General features: G+C 40.7%; 1 protein-coding gene across 3 annotated transcripts in view; it reads right to left on the reverse strand.

Annotated features, from left to right (window-relative positions):
- The window catches only part of lsp1a (lymphocyte specific protein 1 a), a 47,144-nt gene extending 28,670 nt beyond the window's left edge, over positions 1-18,474 (reverse strand). Inside the window, exons 1-2 of one of the 3 annotated variants that reach the window (XM_040046882.1) lie at positions 18,317-18,474; positions 9,558-9,664 (exon numbers count right to left, since the gene is read on the reverse strand). In XM_040046882.1, the coding sequence (XP_039902816.1) occupies positions 9,558-9,616 (59 nt within the window). In that variant the 5' untranslated portion in view covers positions 9,617-9,664; positions 18,317-18,474. Of the gene's footprint in view, positions 1-9,557; positions 9,665-9,861; positions 9,955-16,560; positions 16,609-18,316 lie in introns of those variants that run through there. The other 2 variants (XM_040046881.1, XM_040046884.1) reach the window with 2 other exon arrangements.
- Between the last annotated feature and the right edge of the window lie 1,530 nt (positions 18,475-20,004).

A 20,004-nucleotide genomic window follows, 5' to 3' on the forward strand; every position in this document is an offset into this window, starting at 1 on the left:
TCAGCAGTTTGGGTGTTGAAAACTGCCGAGCTTTGACCCAGCAGACTGTTTGAGTGAAACTCACCACGCTGTCCTCTCATTACGTTTCCTTTCTGCAGTCAGCACTGTGGGATTCTGTCATGCCTGGCAGCTGCTCAGACTAATTCAGGCTAAATGATTAATCTCCATCAGAGTGTTTCTAAAATACCGGGATTACAGTTAGCTTTACTTCCTCCTTCTCATGATTTGTGTCATCAAAATCAAATCATTTGCAATGTTTAATCATTGCTGCAGAGCAGAGATGTCTGCGCTGGTCCTAAACCTGGCTCACAGCTTGGAGTTGCTCTGTACTCTGTCAGGGTAGTTTTGCTTCTCCAGACAATTAAAACAAGCACAGCGCACTTGTTCTACCTCAGCAGGAATCAAACAGGTTTTTCTCCAGTCTTGTGTTGCTCTTCTGTAAACTGACACCACAGGCATGACCGAGCACGCCGCTTCCCTGAACCTGTCCTCAGATAACGGCCGACAGAGCGCCCTCCAGCCCTTGAGGTCAGTGTGATTGACAGATTACACAAATAAACAAGAGGGAACATATGAAAGCAGGTTCAAGTGAGGAAAGTGGTTACAGTAAACAGAGCAGCAGATGTGCTTCATGAAGGTTTTTATTAAAACATTTATTTCTTCGCTCTTGTGGTGTGTGGCGTGCAATGATATTGGCATTTCCACTTTTTCCTTCCATAATAAATATCTGTGCATCCATTCTTCAGTTTTCTTAACCGCTTATCCAATCTAGGGTAGCGGGGAGGCTGGAGCCGTCCCAGCTTTCACCTTATGTGGTCAATCGATATTTTTGGAAGAAAAATGAAAAAGAAAAGCGACGATGGCAAATCAGCCATCAGAAAAAAGGTCACAAGGTCAGCCAGAGGCAAGACCAAGCAGGCAGCTGTTGGCTACAGCTGCAAGAAATCTAAATGCATTAGTTACAGCCAGATTTATTTTTTGTATTTCTGCTGTAGAGTTTGGCATTTTAACAGGTAGTCTGTGAAAACTGACTCACTTTTGGAGAAAACCTCAAGTGGCCATTAGAGGAACTGCAGCTGTGTACACTTCACGTTCATTTGGATGAAACTAATCCAATGCAACTCTAACGGGAAGAAACTTAAAATCGTCGCATCCCAAAATGCTGTACTGCTTCTTTAAGAATAAACTGCTTTCTTGTGTTTTGGAGACACAGCCGGTTGCTAGCGGATCTAATAAAAGAAAAAGAAACCCTAAGCTTTGTAATCACCAGCATTTGTAGCAACCAGCAGAAAGAACCAGAAACACGACACACAAAGCCACAAACCAGATAAAAGCTTTGCCACCTGCCAACAGAGTCACTAAACTGCACACTGCCATGCTCTCCCTGTCTGCACTTGTCCAGGCTTTAACTTTATTGTCCAACCATGTTTCACCGGAACAAGAACAAAGGAGGGATTCATCTCAGGAGAAGTGAGGTTAATGTATTAAATCCTCCGCTGCTCTTTTGCAAGCACACACTTTGTCATCGCAGGGCTGACTGGCTTCAGTGGCATAATAACATGGTTTGCTCTCAGGCTGAAAGAGTGCCAGGCTTCGTGGGACAGGCGCGGATGATGGGAAGACGTTTGCAAGATGAGGTCATGGCTGTGTTGAAACAAGTCAGGACAGCGGATCAATTACAACAGAAAAGATTTCCATTTTCCTATTTGAAAAAAAAAAGTTATGGGAGTCACCAGATGAGCTGTGAAGAAGCAGCCGAGCATCACAGAACCACAGGGTCAAAGTGTTATTCATCTTCACAGAATTTATGAAGAAATATCCCCCATCTGTCCAAACACGGGTTATTTATATTTGAGGCCCCAGATATTTAAATACAGTGGAACCCCGACTTACGAATGCCCCATTTAACGAAAAATTCAAGTTACGAAGGTACTTAACGGCAATATTTCTGCCCGTGTTACGGCAAAATGCCCGCGTAAAGAAATCCGCTGGCTCTGATTGGCTGAGCCCAGAATGTCTACAATGCCTTCTGAATCATGTGACAACCCCCTTGGCTTTCGTATTTGCGCTTCACTGTTCCCCTTGAACGACATATTGTTGTTGCAGTTAGCAATTAGCCTATAGCCTATCGTTCACTCAAAAGGTGCGACGGGTGCTTCGACTTACGAAATTAATTTGTTCCTTAGGGTCTTTCGTAAGTCGAAACTTTCCGTAAGTCGGGGTTCCACTGTATTATGATTTAACCCCTGAAATTATTGCCAAGTCTGCATTTATAGCTCAACCTCATACCTGTTCTTAAAAATGTTTCGGTACATTTATATAAAAAAACAAAAAAAAACAAAAAACAGTGTTGTCCGAAATAATGATTGCATGTCACACAGAAAACCTCTCAGCACAGATTCTGCAGCTTAACCTGACCTTCAAATATTTGTTTCATCAGGGAAGTTCTAACAAGGTTAGCAAACTCCAGGACATCAGCATTACATACTCTGTGCATGCATACAGACAAGATGACACTAATAGACACACATGTCACACAAAAATTATGACATGCATGAAATTGTATCAATCAAGCAAATCGTTATTTCAAACATAAGTATCAAATATATTAGAAAAGTGGTGATAAAAGAGTTTAGAATTTATCTTTACAATAAATACGTATCAGTGTTCTTTTCCCTTTGTTTCTATGCAAGAGACAGGGCGCTAATGCTACAGTGTCACAGTCACTTAGTCAATGTGCTCCTGTCAGAACAAATTCTTTGGTTGGGCAATCAACGGTTTCATAGGAAAGAAAACAGATGATTTTAGAGATGATCTATTCATTCAGAGGTCTGAGAAATGGACTACTAGTGAAAAACAAGCCCAAGTTTGCGCAACTGTGGACTAAAACCAAACATAACAGTGACATCTGTCTTAACTAACGTTTGCATCTACGTGACGTTTCCTCTAAGTCGACTCCAAATTCACTGACATCATGTTAAACATTTCTGTTTTATTAAAACTGATTGCTTAAAATTAATATTTTCAACACATTTAACATCAACACTGGAACACTCTGTTTATGCTACGGATTGTACCTGTAATGTGATTACTGCAGGAATTGCTTTGTGTTGATTTTTAACTTTGCTTTGTGCCTTCAAAGAAAGATATTCTGTATACTCATTAGGGAAGAGTTGTGAGTGGAACCGTACCCACGGGTGTTTATTGTTAACTGGTAATTATGTGACATTTCAGGTCATTTTAAAGAGAAACAAGAAAATAAGGTGACAAAGTACTTTCTTTGGTGTACTGCATTACTTTAAGTACTGATTAATGCGTAACACTTTTTGATTAACGACCCCAACACTGAAACCGATAGTGGTCCCAGCACAGAGCCTTGGGGCACAACAGTAATCCAGTTTCAGCTGCACCCATCAACTTTCACACAGTGAGTTCCTGCTTGATGGACAATTTTAAACAATATTGTGACTTTAACAAAACAAGTGTTTAATTAAAGCCTCAACAACGTTACAGCCGGCCATCTGCCTTGTTGGAGTGCAAGAACTCCAACAAGAATTTATTTTTTATTTTCTTCAAACAATAAAATTGATGTGATGATCCAAACTTTTTCCTGCAGTGGCATCAGCAGGTGAGAACTCCAACATATTGGCAAATGTGTTAATAAGTCTTCAGCGACTAGGAACTGAATTATATACATTAAAGGGCTCTCAGAGATGAACAACAGTTACCAGTTTGCCCTAAAACTTTTATGCATTCACATTCAACTTTGGATAAACTGGTGATCTCTGGTGATCCTCTTATTTTTTCCATCCAGCAACATCATTAAATTCTTAATTTTACCATTAAATCGGTGCTTAAATCAGGACCTAAATCCCGCAAACCATAAGCCACAGCTGCACTAAATTTATAGCATGCAAACACAGTAATCATTGCCCCTGTTCAACATCAGAATGTTACCTTGATGTTTTGCTTAGATCACTGCTATGGGTAACTACAGGGGCAATAGCATGCCAGTACACTCTGTAGTGTGTTATTTGTATTAATTCCCTTCCAAAACCTTGCATCATTACCTGGTACCCATAAAACGGGTTGTACTGAATTTATTTCTAGAACTGTGTCCAGGGAAAGAGAGGAAACCAAGGAAATAAACTTTATGCTTCTTTGTGCATTTAAATGGAGGATTGCAGCATCTGAAGCACATGTGCCTCTTGTTCCTCACCATGACAACGGCTCAAACATTTTTGACAAGGAAAATGTGCCTAAATATTTCTGTTCCAGCCTGGGGCTCTTGAATCAATAAACCTATGACACTCACTGTCCCTGGAGGAGAATATTAAACAGGCTAGAGCTGCCAGATCTCTTTCGAACTAGAAACAGAGCCGCCATGTCCTGATTCAAGTGATTCAAATGTCCTCAGCTCTATTCTGGTATCTTTTCATTCAGAAAAGGTTCAGTCAAAGACACCTGGACCTGCAGGTGTTTCTTTAGTTCAAAACAAATTATTATTTTAAATTTGAAGAAATCTACAGACAGACCGGCAGCTTCAAAAGCACTTCTGAATAACTGAGATTCTGCACAGTGTTTTGTAAGGTAAGTGCTTTCTCTCTTCTTTGTTTCAGGCATTTTAATTAGTTTCTTAGTTAGTGATGACAGAATAAATGCCAACTGAAAATAAAGCAAAGAGATAAGAGAAGATATATTTCTGCATTGCACTAAAAAAGTGGAACAAATCATCCCGCAGTCAGACACAAATAGTCTCGATTAGAACTCCAGCAACATCGCCAGAGACAGTAATCACCATGTTATGGCTGGATCTCTGGGTGTCCAACCCCCCCATGCAGAGCACAAACAGACCACTTATCCCCGAAGTCTGGGAATCCTGCAGGTTTGTTTGCACACAGGCTTTAAAGGAGAGGGCGAGTGAGAAAGCTCCTGCCAGTAAAATGTAACCCAAAAAAGTAACTTCAAGCAAAAGTTTGTCATTACAGACCTCAAACTATTCTATAAATGTGGATCAATGGAAAATTAAAAGAACACAGGGACGCAGCAAAAGAGGAAAACAGAATCTTGTGCGATCGCTCCATGAGAATCCAAACAAATCCGGAACCCAGCAAGACCATCTATCCCCAAACAAACAAACACAAACTGTGTATCTGATTGCATCCAAACCTTTATTTTACATTAAAGAGGCAGAAAACAAAAAAGCAAAGGCGGAGAGGTGAGTGGTCTGAGAACAGAGAAGCTGGGAAAGCTTTTTCCATGTGAAAATGTCAGGGTGGACTTTTAACAAAGTTGAAATTACTTGAGTGATTCATGTCTCAAAATTACAAGATTTATCCTGAGAAATTAAAAGGTTATTCTCTGTGTCTACCTTAAATGGAACTTTTCTAACATTTTCCATGGAATTTAACTCGAAATTTAACACATGTGATGGTTTTATGAAGCCCATGGCTCCACGTGTAAAAGTTCACCATCCAATGCCATGTAGCACCAAATCATAACAACAGTTACTTCAAGGTGCTTTATACTGTAAGGTTAAGACCCCACAATAATACATGACAATAATATAAATAATACACATCATCCAGGGAAGAAGGATTTCTTATCTAGTGTTGAATGCTTTGTTATGTTTTAATGTTGAGTGTATTTTAGTGTTGCATGTTCTTATTGTATTTATTGGATCTTCTCCTGGAGAGACTCCGCCCCCTGCTTTCCCTAATTACCCTCGCGGGGTAAGTCCCGTTGTAAAAATGTATAAAGACACCCCTGGTACATTAGGATGGCTGACTGTCGCTGCTTCACTGTGTTTAGCGGAAGTGGAGCTTGCGAACTGCGGAATCGACCTTTATTGTGCTTAGTTTTCTTTTAATTATTCTTTCCCCTGATCAGGATACATTTTTTTATGCTGTAAATAAAATATATATTTTATTATTTTAACCAGATCTTACATGTCTTTCTGTTCCCTTCTAACTTACACCCTTGACACACATACTCTGATAACTCAACTTTTAGACCAACAGAAAATTGCTCAGTATGTAAACTTCAAGTCTGTAATAATCTAAAAACAGTACTTTCCACCTTTTTTACTTTTCCAACTAAATTTAGATGTAAAAGGAAGTTTGGGGTGTTTTAAGGCTGTGACTGGATTAACCCGGACAACTCTCTGCTACTTTCAGGTATAGTTCTCGTCAAAAGACGGCATTGATATATTGAACATCCAAGGGAACTAAAACCTACGTGATGCTACAAATGGCTCCTAACAAATTTAAATTCATAATAATGGGTGCAGTTTATAAGCTGAAAAAACAGATGTTGCCCTCACACGAGGGCAGATAGCAGGAACGTTTTTGGTTCCTGGGTTTTTAGGCTATCATTCGATGTTCACTGAAGTGAGAGAGATGAAAACCTGTCATCTGTTCTCAGAGATACGACCCCTGGAAACAGGAAGCCCCGCTGTGTTTACTTTCCCTCCATCCCTTTAATGAGGACAACCTGCAGAGGGAGGGAGAGTTCAGGGCCCCCATCACTCAGCAACTTACGCCACTCCAACTCCCCCCAAACATTCTTCGCTCTATCTCCCTGCACCATAAACACTCAGGAAACCCACCCATGTGTGGGGGATTCGAAGGTCAGAGGTCGCAGCACTCGGGCCGTTTTGAGGCAGGTATGCCTCCTGGGTGACATCACTGCTGCGGGCTGAGCCAGGCCCCACCAAGCTGGCAGGAGGAGGGCAGTGTTTGTCTCCCACGCAGAGCTGATTAAAAACAGATCAACTGCCTGCCTCGACCCGATGCAATGATTTGAGCTCACACTGATGACATATTCTGTGTTTGTGTCCCTGTTGAGATCTATCGTGAAATAATATTTGTATCTAGTAAACAGTGTCAGCTTGTCAGATACACCAATCCTGCTCAGGTGGAGGAGAAAAGCTAAAATATTTCAGAGGTTTGCTCGCACTTTAAACACTATAAAGACTATTCATTGTTATGAGATAGCTCATGCCCAAGTAATCCTGAGTTGGACAGAAGGTTAAGAAAATGGATGGAGGGAGGCCTGGTTGCTTCATTCTTGGCAATGTAACATCAGTTTCCAAATTGTGCATGCCAGATTTTTGAATAAACTGTCCCAGAAGTTTCATGTTTTTAGATTCTTCTGTTTAAGAGAATTTTAAGAGGGCACAAAAGTAAAATGTTTGCATAAACAAGCGCTCCACCCCTGTGCTGACTGAAGGTGCACACACAGACTGTACAAAAGATGTTGCTATCAGATTTTAAAAGGGAAGAACTTTGATTTATCTTTAATGACCAGAGGGGGCGACTCTTCTGGTTGTACTGTCGTCAATAAATACTTCCAATTTAAGTTATTTGATAATAAATTTGTTATGAAATTTATGATCTTTCAAAAATATATCATCACGAGTAAGCTCACTGGCCAATGATCAGTGAGTCAGCCAATCAGTGTGGAGTGCGTTCATTTTCTCATTCGCACACTTTGCTCATCACATCCATCCCATTTTTAATGTGACCAAGATGCTCAAGTTAAAAATGACTCTTTTATATACAGTCTGTGAGTGTTACCCATCTACAAAACAAAAGATTGATTCAGATTGTTGCCAACGAATGTTAAGTTGATCTAAGCGAATCAGTTAATGTTTTCCATGAATAAATTGACTCACTTTAAGTCACTCGAATGTTAATGAATTCCTAAAACATATGTGGGAATCTCTGAAATGATTATAGATCAAATAACAGGAGAACACATTTGTATCTGGAGGAAGACACTGGTGTAAAAACTCAAGAAATGTCTAAACAGTCTGGATGAAACTGACCTGTTTGATAACAAAAGACACAAAAATGCCAAGTGAATCACTGCACCTTCAATTTTGAGCTGTGCAGTCTTTCTGGTATTACGTCATTGCTTCTGTCAGCTCCCCAGACTGAGGACATCTGCTAAGTGGACTGAATCAGAGTGACACACTGCCTCCTCCAGCTGTTATCTGTGCATAAACAAAGCCTGAATACCGTTCTCACTGTGACTCAGAGGTTTACTCTGAGCCCCCTGATTACGACACCTCTAGAGTCGCTGAGACACCACGAATGTTCGTAAGTGAATACTCAGTAATGTCAGGACAGTCTATGACAAATTCATGCATCAGTTCTCTGTGGAGAAACTTTGAGTCAATGGAAAGTCTCCAAATAGAGAGATGAGTTCAGACATTTGTCAAGCATATGATGCATTTCCTTACACGACTTCAACAAACACAACTGGGACTTTTACAACACAGAAACACCTACTCAAACTCCAGCGTTCACAGATGGAGCTCAAACACTAGAGACCTGAGGACAGTCATCAATACATGCAAGGATTGTAAACCCAATCCAGATCACAGTGGACCCAAACAGATGCAACATGCATAATCTCCACTGGGAATTCATTAGTTGGGCAATACTGTTATCCCAGAGTGACACAGTCTCAAAGTTAAGAGTCACACACGCTTACAGGTTACACTGAAATGACCAAGATCCAAATCCACCTAAATGTGAATATAAAACATGGCATGAAAGAGCTGGATCTCAAATTTGCTTGAGAGGATACCTCTATGGACTGAGCTAACACTCGTTAATATGGGTCATGACTGACTTTATCCTGAGTCGCTGCAGAGACCGTTTTGGATGATGTAAAGTTTTGTCTTTACTTTGGTTTCCCTCGCAGCTTCCGTGGTGCACCAACTGCTCTGAAGGATGTTACCTCCTATTTAATTCAAACTGTCTGTTTTAAAACTCATCTGTACAGATGTGGCAAAACTTGAAAGCCAAGTCAGCCAATAATCTATGTCTATGAGGGATAAAACAGATAAAACATCCTCCCTCTACCGCGTGAGTACCTCAGCATGTGAGCGTGCGTTATCATCTCTGTTAAAAACCACAGTCGCACTGGAACCTCACACAGGATGAAAAACAAAATCTTTCCCAATAGACAGGACGTGCTGCCACCCGTACGAGCCCAGAAAACAAAAGACTGACTCAGGTGACCTTTCAACTCTGACACTGGTCACTGACACCACTTCCCTTCTTGGTGAAACAGAGAAGCCCTGGGCGTGGGGCTCGCCTCAAACCTCCACACTTTACAGTCTTACATTTCCTTTTAAGTGTGTTTTTAATAGAAAATAATAGAGTACAAAGTAGATTTTAATATGATTCCTTTGTTCTTTTTACGTACACTGAAAGGAGGTAAGGCGATTCAAAATCCCTAAATCCCCCCAAAACCCTGCATGACCCAAAACACTCCCAGTAATCCCACTGTTCCCATTATGTTTACAGTACAAACACACACTCTTTATCTTGATGTGCTGATATGAAACCCTTCAGTCATGCTCCAGAGCTTTAGGGGAAAACCTCACATGTCCTGTTTATTGACTGAAGCAGAAAAAGAATGAAGAACTGAGTGAGTGAAATGTGAGTGTGTGTTTGTGTGGTGTTTAAATATTAACCCGATTCTTTCTCTGCGAAACAAACAGGAACCAGCAACACGAACGGAAAAACGGATCGACCACATACCTCATCAGGTTTTGTAAACCCTGTTTGCTGGAGTTTCTCCTCACCAGAGCGTTGGACATGCTTTCGCTTCTTTTCTTCTTCTGCTGCTTGGAAATCTTCTTTTCTCCCTGTGGTAGAAATAAAACAGACCACACCGGCCGCTGAGATTAGCTTTCTCCTCTTGTTCCAAATCGACAGTGAAGGCAGCTGTCTGTCCTGCAGCCGTATCAAAGCCCAGAGCTCAGAATGAGTGAGAGAGCGAGCGTGTGTGATACACTGTTAAAGACTCTTCACACACACACTGTCTTATTGTTGTAAATCTCACCACAGTGCTCTCCCCTGCTGTGCTGGTTGGGAATGTCAGCAAGGCTCAGAGGGACTCCCTCCTCTATCTCTCTCTCTCTCTTTCTCAGAGGCTGGGTTTTTAGTCATTACACTCCCCCCCTCCCACACACACACACACACCTCACCCCCCTCCCTCTGTCCTACATGTGGTTTTCATTGAAGAGCTCAGAGCAGCAGGGCCCAACATCTCTCTCTTTCGTCTCTTTCTTCGCTGCCTTTCCCTGTTATTCTGGGTCATGTGGTCTCCCCCGAGGGGGTATGAAAGATGATACCCTCAACACCCCACCATCAGCCCCCCCAAAATATTCACTACTGAAACATCCTCAACTCCTCCCCAACATTTCAATCCCCCTCCAAATGCCCTAACAGCACTTTAGCACAGAAGAAAACATGGAATATAATAAAAAGTGTGCACAAAAGTACTGATATTGGAGACAAATACAGCTTCTATGGATGCAAGGAGTTTTGTTTGGTTTACATACTATACTTGAATGTTCTAGTGACTTTTGTCCACCAGCACTAAAGCAGGAAACTATTCTGCAGAAAGGTGATAAGGCTGGATGGCGTGCACAAAAGGTGATATTCTCTGGTATTACAAAAAGGTAACTTGCAGTGTTGCAGTTTCATGAGCTGCCACTTGAGGCCAACTCCAAAAAAAGAGTCAATCTCAATAAACTCTAGTTTTAAAATGTCCAACTTCACTGCAGAAATAAACTTCTTTACAATGTAGGGAAAAAAGAAAAAGTGTTTTGGCTTCAGACGATTCATCTTGGAACTGATGTGGATTCCCGCCCTGGAGTGGATCTGTTCTTCACAGTCACAGGGCCTGTGGAGGGGTCATGGTAAAGTCTGCTGAGGAATGGGGAACATCCACCTTTTAAATACCACGGGTGGTTTATTGTCTGTTAATTTAAGTCTACACTGAAAGCTGTCAATCTGTTAACCATGACTGTTATGATCCTCTAAGTTGCAGCTCCCTGGTCTCACAGGTACAGAGTATTAGGGCCACTTTAAGAAAAAGAAAATATTTTGTTTGTCATTTCAAGAATAAAGTTGAAATTTTGAGATTAAAGTCAAAAATTTATTTTGAGAAAAAAGTTGAAATGTGTAACTGCCACGACTGCTGTGCCCTCTACAAAATACCTGGTGTGTGTGTGTGTGTGTGTGTGTGTGCGCGCGCGCGCGCACACACACGCCCCCCCCCCCAGGAGCCAGAGGCAGAAGAGATGTCTCCAGGAGAACCAGGCCATCCAGGGCCCCTAAGAGTACTGAAGACACACACACACACACACACACACACGACAAGAACTTATGCGTCTGTTCATTTTCTAATTTTTGTATTCTAGGTGCTGTATGTTTGTTTTTCTTGTAGGTGCGGCAGTTGCCAAAATATTGTGCATTTCTGTTCGTACTCTATGCTTTTAATATCATCATCTCCTATCCCCCCCACCCCTCCCTGCCTGACCTTTCTTAGACATTTTCATACTTTATACCACAAATAATGTAATACCTAAAATAACAAATAGAATTGAATACATGAGGAGCCTATAGAGAATTTATGATCTTGGAAAAGCAAAATGTTTTTGGCACAGCAGTGAATTCAGATCATAATTCTGATTGTAAAAGCAGCCACACAGGATTAAAAAGAAAAAAAACTTTTGTGCCACAAAGTTTGTGTGTAAACTGCATGTGCCTACTCTCTTTCATTCCAACATGTATCCATGATCCTTAAAGGAGAATCACTACGAGCGATGAGATGAATGTTGATGGCAAGAAAGAATGTGGGTGCATGAGACCCTCAGTTGCAGACAGCTATACAGCTATATGGGGAATTGCTGATTGTTCCAAGTGTACTTTCAACTCCGCAATAAAATAAAATAAAAAAAGCCTTTTTAATAAAAAAGCCCTTTATTCAGAAAAAGGTTTTCTCAAACTACTGTTCATTGCTGACAGGATACAGAGGTTTCATGAACCTTAACATATACTGTCAATACTTTAAGGAATTTTAAATCGTTGCAGATTTAAATCTACTGCGCTCATTTAAATATTGGTTTAATGCTACAGAAGAAACAGTGCCACAAGATTGTGTAATTAACAGTGCGAAAGACATGATTAGAGAAAATACAGAAAGAATCATTTTTCCCTTGAATGGAAAAAACTGTTCCAATTGTGGAAATAATGATGGCATTGTAACCTTCGTCTGGACTGTGATGTCCACTCTGGCTGAACTCGTAGCCGTGTGCCCTTCAGACTCAGACAAACAAACTCTACGTTTTGGTCTTCGCCTACTTCTTCAAAACCCTCACACATTTACAACACACCGCTGTTGCTACGGTTACCAGCTCAAGCAGATCTTACTCAGTGGCACGTCAAACAAAAGGGCATTCTGGGAAGGGAATTCATGGTGTGGCGGCCCCTTTCGTGCTCAAGCTCATAAAACTGAGCAGAGAAGTGACTAACCTGAACAACCTTGACACTCGCACACTGTAAAACAAAACAACTCCCCCAAAAAACAGATCAGTTTTTTGCCAACTTACATCTACTGAGACTTGAAACCCAAAGCCTTGAAAAAAATTTAAAGAAGAAAAAAGGCCAGTTTTTTTTTTTTTTTTCTTTGAGAAACGGTGTGTACATCCTCTGGTCTCCATAAGAAATGCATGAGAAGACAGTGCTTCATTAACCTTGATTAATGCTCTCAGTAAACTGGCTCCAAATACTAAATCCTCCAAGTGCTAAAAACTGCACTTATAACTGCCACCTGAAGCTGCCTCAAAGAGTCTTTCTCTGTACACTGTGCCATTTTAAAATGCCCAGTACAAATTTGAGCCTATAGTTTTCCACTTTATAACAGCTCTATGATTAATGTGCTTTAATTAGTTTTAATTCTTTTTTTCAAAGAGTCTAATTCAGTACAGGAAGCCCTAGTTTTTTAGGCTATGAGAAAAAAAAGATTACATCTCAATTTTTTTATTTTCTTATTTTAACGATTCATCTATTTGGATTTTGTTTGTGCTTCAAGTTAAGGTGATGACTCAATTTTTTAAACTGACACTCATGCCAACACAGGGAGTTGTGGGGTGCGTCTTTTACATCCAGTATAGTTTAAGGTCTCATTGGGTAGTTTCAAGGTTTACTGAAACCAACCTCATTGGTCCACTGTAGCCAATAAAGTTGTTACTGTAGGAGGGAAACAGGCTTCATTCATTACATTCAGTCTCTAGACGCTAAACAGATGAAGGTAAAATCTCAAAAGTTCATAACAGACTTCAAACAATCTGTGGCATTAGAGTGGTTACATTCATCTTTTATATATTATGTTTATTAGAACTCTGAGTGTATAATTTACATCCACAGAATGTTTTAGTCCAACTGTTGCTGTGGAACGGATTCAACACAAGAGCTTACTGGAAGAAGTGGAGCCATTAATAAACTGTGGTGAAGTGTTCGAGTGTTTCTCAACATGACGCAGTGAATTTCCCCATCAGTTTCAGTCAGAATTCTCTCTACAAGCATGTTAGTGTTGGACTCTGGAGTGATGTTCTGTGGTAAGAGCTGTAGATTAATTCTCCCTGCGGTGGAGCAGCATGTTGGTAGATTTCTAATCTTTCCCATTTCATTGCTGGAGAAAGAGAAAAAAAGACTTGCATGAGGCCCGAAGTGTTTCGTTTCACAGCAGGATGCCAGGGCTGAACTTTTGTGGTTTCTGTAGAAGTAAATGAAGCTCATGTGGATGATTTACACAAGTGGGGACATCCAGCTGTGAGTCAGACATTTGTTCTCCACAGTAAAATAGACTTTCTCCAACAAACATTATGAGAATAGCATTCATGTGACAGTTGATTGTCACATTTATCACATCTCTCTTTGCTATTTCAATTATCCAACATTTTAAGAAGTGCTTTAAGACTGATATGCCGTGAAAATTCCACTATCAGAAGGAGGAGCATTAGGAAAACAGCTTAGCTTGAGCTGTAATAAGTACAATCACCAGCCGAAACTGTTAAACACTGTAGAAATTGTTGTTAATGCAGATATGTAAATCTGCCAATCACATGCCAGCAACTCAATGGCTTTATACAAGCGGACAGACAAAAAACCAACAACTGAAGTTCAAGCAGAGCAAAAATTGTGGTTGAAACATGATTTAAGAGACTTAGGAATGGTTGTTGGTGCTAGAAAGGCTGGTCTGAGTATTTCAGAAACTGCTGATCTGATCACACAACCACTTCTGGGTGGGTCTCGATGGCAGAGGAGAATGGCCAGACTGCATCAAGCCAATAGTAAGGGAACAGTAGCGCGAACACCCATAACAATGAAGAAGATGCAGAAGAACATCTCTGAACACACATGTTGCATGCTACAGCAGCAGAAGACCAGACCAGGTGCATGCTACAACGGCACAAGACCACACCAGGTCCAGGCTACAGCGGCACAAGACCACACCAGGTGCATGCTACAGCGGCACAAGACCAGACCAGGTGCATGCTACAGCGGCACAAGACCACACCAGGTCCAGGCTACAGCGGCACAAGACCAGACCAGGTGCATGCTACAGCGGCACAAGACCAGACCAGGTGCATGCTACAGCGGCACAAGACCAGACCAGGTGCATGCTACAGCGGCACAAGACCAGACCAGGTGCATGCTACAGCGGCACAAGACCAGACCAGGTGCATGCTACAGCGGCAGAAGACCAGACAAGGTTCCACACATGTCAGGTAAGAACAGGAATCTAAGGCTAGAGTTAGAAGCTCACCAAAACTGGCTAATAGAAGACTGGAGAAAAACTCAGTGGGTTGATGACATTTCGATTTCTGCTGCAACATTCAGATGGTAGAGTCAGAATTTGGTGTAAACAACATGAAAGCATGGATGCACCCTGCCTTGTATCAACAGTTCAGACCACCGGGGGTGTGGTTTCAACCTAATAGAGCGCCTTTGGTATGTGATGGAATGGGAGATTAACATCATGGATGTGCATCAAAGTGCTATGCTATCATATCAAAATAGACCAAAATCTCTGAGGAACATTTCCAGCACCTTGCTGAATCTGTGCCACAAAGAATTAAGGCAGTTCTGAAGGAACAAGGGGTTCCTGCCTAGTACTATCAAAAGGTGTGTCTAATGAACAGGCCATGGAGTGTAATTCAAGTCTGAGAACATCATCATCTTTGTCGTCTACACAGGGAGACCACAAAAGAAGCAAAGCAGCTCACATTTTTTCTTTTAAACATATTTTGGAAGTTTGTATTGCAGCTTTTTAAAGGTGGATCACCTCAGGAGAGGTTGTCCATTCCTACTGTATATCTCCTATTTGATTGTTTTTCCAGACACAATAAGTCAGGCTACATTTCACTGTGTGTTATACTTGTATAACTATGCATGTGACAAATAATAAAGAACCTTGAACCTTGAACCTTGAAGTCATGCAAAAATATAAATTTCAATAAAAATCTAAATCTATTTTATGATTAATATGGACTAGATTGCACATGCAAATTGGTGATATTACTTCTTGTGCATTTTTTAAAATCAGACTGATATTTACATTATTAAATTAAAATTTACCATCAGCATACCACGCTGGAAGTGTACAGCTGAAGATCTTATAGATAATATTGTACAAAGCCGCTCACAGACACAGGCAGCTGTGTTTTATCGCCTCCACCTTCCTCGCTGGAGAACAAACACTTCCATCCATCAGCAGAGACACAGCCCTCTCTCTGTGTTGGTTCACTTTCAGCTCAAAGCAAACAAATCTGAGCTGTGCTGTTTTGTTTTGTATTTCTGAAGGTTATCTGGTTCTGCCAGGTATTGACCTGCCATTGGTCCATTTAGATTTACACTCTAGAGGTAAAATATCTTTCAGATGTCACACCTGGATTCAGTATCAGAAGCAGTTCTAACAGCTGGATTTGCAAAGGTAAACTCATGGCTTGCTGGCTTACTCTTAAGATTTTCATTATGAAAGTACTTTTACAGAAATATTTAAGGGAAAAGGACAGATGCCATTTTTGTTGTGTTGTTCCCAAAAGGAACAAGTTTGAACATTTGAACGTCCACATTTAATGGCAACAGTGTGTCTACCCATTCTGAATTTCCACAATAAAACCTGCAATTTCTCCTGAAAATCTCCTGTAATGTGTGTCCCTCTCACGTCTTAATATTTAATTGTAACAAATGTACGTTTTTGTGTTTGTCTAATGTTACTCGGCTTTTCTAGACAGCATATTTGTCAAAGCGAACTAGCAGCAGGCAACCAAGATACAAGCAGAGCTGTATACCCTTATCGACCTCTCTTAATTGAACATGATTGACTGGAAGCAGGGTAAATGTTTAACATTTCAAAAGCAGATGAGCAAAATAGTCATTTCTAACATAAATAATATCATACAGCTCGCTCTGCCAAAACAATTAGTTATTTTTTCAAAACGTACTACAAATCCTGCAGATTTTTTGGGCTGTGAGATTTAAAAAAAAAAAAAAAAAAAAAAAATCTGCTTATTTTCGCAGAAGCAGGATTAAATCTCCAGGTCCTCGGAATAAAAGAACAGCTCGATCAACCAGATCTGCCAACTCTACGCTTTCTGAGAGAACTGGAGAGATGTGTTGATCCAATAGTTGCAGGGGTCGTGCCAGCTCAGCGAGTGTTAACCTGCGACCCAGAATGTGTTCCTACCTCTCTGCTATCCGGTGCCAGAGCTGCTCTCATCACCTCCCACTCAGGGCTAGGCAGCGAATCTGAGATCTCCTCACCTGACACCAAAAAACCTATCAACCCCAGGCTCTCCTTGACAGATGAGTTTAACACGGGAATTCAATCATAAGTAATTTGAGAACAGCAATCGGGAAGCACTGGATTTCATATAAGTGAGATGTCATATTTTTCAGGTTGTAAATTCAACATGTGAGGCCTTTTTGACTTCAGTGGGTTCAATTTTTCTTTTAGTTTCCAGTTGGAGTCGAAAATTTTACAAACAAAACAATCAACATCCACTAAAAAAAAAAAAAAAAAATGTGCTGGGAGGTTTGGGTGCATAGATTTCTGGATGTTGTAGCCATCCACCCACAAACGTGGACAAGTCGCCAGTCTATCACAAGACTAACAGAGAGACGGAATCATTCACACCTACAGCAAATTTAGATCAACGATGAATCTAACAAGCATGTCTTGTTGGACTGGGAGCAGCAATGAGTTCCCTGAGAGAACCCGGAGTTGATTGTTCCAGAATTAGTCTACTGATGTGACTCGACTACTGGACACTCGTGAATAGCTACATTTCCTATGCACAAAATTTACATCGCACTGACCCACATGAATCCTTGCACAAGCTGCAGAAATAACTTGTAAATCCCCACAGCCACAGCAACTCATTGTACAGCTGTGAATATCTGTGGAGGCATTGGGTTTCAGATTCTTCAGATGATTAAACTGTGGAAACAAACTGACAAGGGGAAAGATGATCCGAAAAAAAGAAAAAAAGATCTAAGGCTGAAGATGACGGAGTGAACATCTGCTTCTGGATGATACCGCCTCAGTTCTCTGAAGGGTTTGTGTGAAGGTATCACACATAAACCTGATATTAGGCCCATTTTTAAGCCCTTGAGGTGTTTTTACTCAAGAACATGATCACTTTGTTTTCTGCCTGTGGTGGTAAATAAAGATAAGTTTCCATGCCAGCAGAGATCTGCTGACACCCAGCTCATAATGAAACCTTTTTAGTCAGGATAAACTGCAGAGACTGTAGTTTTTCTTTCAGCTGGGTGGCAAAGTGCCAAGGGGCATAGAAGAGATGGATCCTGAACTCTCAGCTTCGGACACTGTGGGGTTCCCTTGGCTGACATTCCTTTTCAGTTTTGCATGGTGGTCAGGGACATTGGCATGAGATTAGAACATTAGGGTAGTGAACCCAAACTTTAAAGAGAGGAACAGAGTGTTTTACAAACAGTTAAACAGTTAAGTTAGTCCATCGTAGTCATGAAGAAGCAGACCAGCTTTTTACCCTTGTTGGAATTGTGATGGGAATTTTATTCAGTCTCTGTGTTTTGCAGACTGGGAGAATGAATATAACAATGTTTCTTAATATTTTTTTCAGAGATGTCGCAGGAGCATGTGGCGCAGGACCACTGCGACATAACATCACTCTCTAATAATCAAAGCAAGCATGGTACATCTATACTCATCACCATGGATTATCCAATATACAGTGCCCAGGTCATTACTCATAGAAAGTAATGCACTGTTTGTTTGTTTTTAAAAGGTACAGTAAGTTTTTTTAGTTTTTTTTTTAAGATTAAGCAGAAAAAAATAACATTGTACTATACATTGCTTAGTGTGTAATTATGTCTTCCAACAAACTGATACACACTCACACACTTAGAAATTATATATTAAAACAAACAGAGGGCACTGAGGAGTGCTACCAACTACTCACCTGAGCTCCTATACAAGATGGTGCAGTCTACACTCTGGGCCCAGTAGCTTTACCCGCATACTGTAAGTGTGGGAGGCCTCAGCGACGAGGGCTAACTTCCTGACAGATAGAGATCAAACTAACTCCAAACAAAAACAAAGAGTTGGTTTTATAATAAAATAAAAATAAAACAGGTGAATCTTTGAAGGCATTAGCCAGGATCCAGCACAATCCAAACAAAAATGGGTGTCAACACACAGGTTCACAGATCTCAACCACTCTGGGATTCCACATATAGTATAATTTGTTTGACTAACATAAAGATCAAGATCAAAGCTAAAACAAAAGGCAGTGAAATAAACATGAATGTGTATAAGGTTGTTTTGGGTATGTTAAATTATGTATTTCAGCTACATACCATAAACACCAGAGAGAGAAGCCACAGGTGCCTCGCATCAGGCCCTAGTTTGAGATTTGTTTGGGAAGGAGTTAGGACTCAGGGTGCGTTCATGAAAGCGTGTTCGTGGTAATGCATTCTCCACCACAAACATCACAAACAACAAGTACTGAAAACAAGCCAGTGGGTGTGTCTGTATGGGTTTTTCTTTTCTTAGTTTTCCAAGTTGAGATATAGTCTTTTTTGAAGTCCTCATCTTAGGAATAGTTACTGGTAAATATTAGTAAGTCCAACAGAGGGGGATGTTACTGCTTTCCATGCAGCTCAGATTCCACTTAACTCAAACTCTGGACCCATGATCATGTTCATAAATCAGTTCTGTCTGAAGAGGTAAAGTTGTGTACAAAATACTCATATAGGCTCTGATCAACTGGAAAAAAAGGCTAATGGCATCATAATAGTTTTTATTCTGTTTAAAGAATGAAATCTGAAGTAACTTATTTCGAGAAATTAACCTGGGTTATTTGTCTCTTGTGTTTCAAACAGCACAAGAACTGACTGCTTTGCTGTATTAAAGAACCGGACTGACTCAGTGACATGTGGAGGTGGTAAATTTAAACCGTTTGCATTGTTTTCTGTTTTTGTTCAGTTGTGCAAGCTGCAGGCCTTTATGAGCTTTAGTCAGGATGGCTTTTACTGCACTCAGACGTGGGGCCTGAGTGCAGTAAAAGCCATCCTGAGAGCTTAACAACATGTATGAGAGTAGTGATAGCGCATTCAGGTAGAGGAATGCAGCCTCATTAAAGCAGCAGTAAGTAGAAACAATGCATTCCTGCAGAGTGAGGTAAAGATAAACCAAGCAAGTAATATCAAGCTTGAGAAAAAAAATTAAATACCCTCAAAGAATCAAGAAAATATATAAAAGTTCTACAAAATATGAAATCAGAAATATCAGTTCAGTGAACATCTCATGAAACTAGAACATTTTGTAGCTCAGGTTTGGTCTCCACCAGCCACTAAAAACAACATTCATGATATTTCTATGACAGAACCAAACCAAAAAGAGGACTGGAAATATCCTAAGAATGCATATACAAGCCATTCTTACCCCCGGGTGCAATAATGATGCTTTGTTGCGTCAGTTATTTGATTCACCACCAGCTGTGGTGATATTTGCTCCCTGGAGAATATGGTCTTGTCTTAGAGATCTAAGAAGTCCGTGTTTGGAGGTCGGAAGGATGGTAAGTTGCTGGTTTACCTCCCAAAAGGCCATTGTTTGTGGCACGTTAGGACCAAGGTGTTTTGCAGAATT

Source organism: Simochromis diagramma, unplaced genomic scaffold, assembly GCF_900408965.1.
Source record: "Simochromis diagramma unplaced genomic scaffold, fSimDia1.1 OVJJ01000106.1, whole genome shotgun sequence".
NCBI lineage: Eukaryota > Metazoa > Chordata > Actinopteri > Cichliformes > Cichlidae > Simochromis > Simochromis diagramma.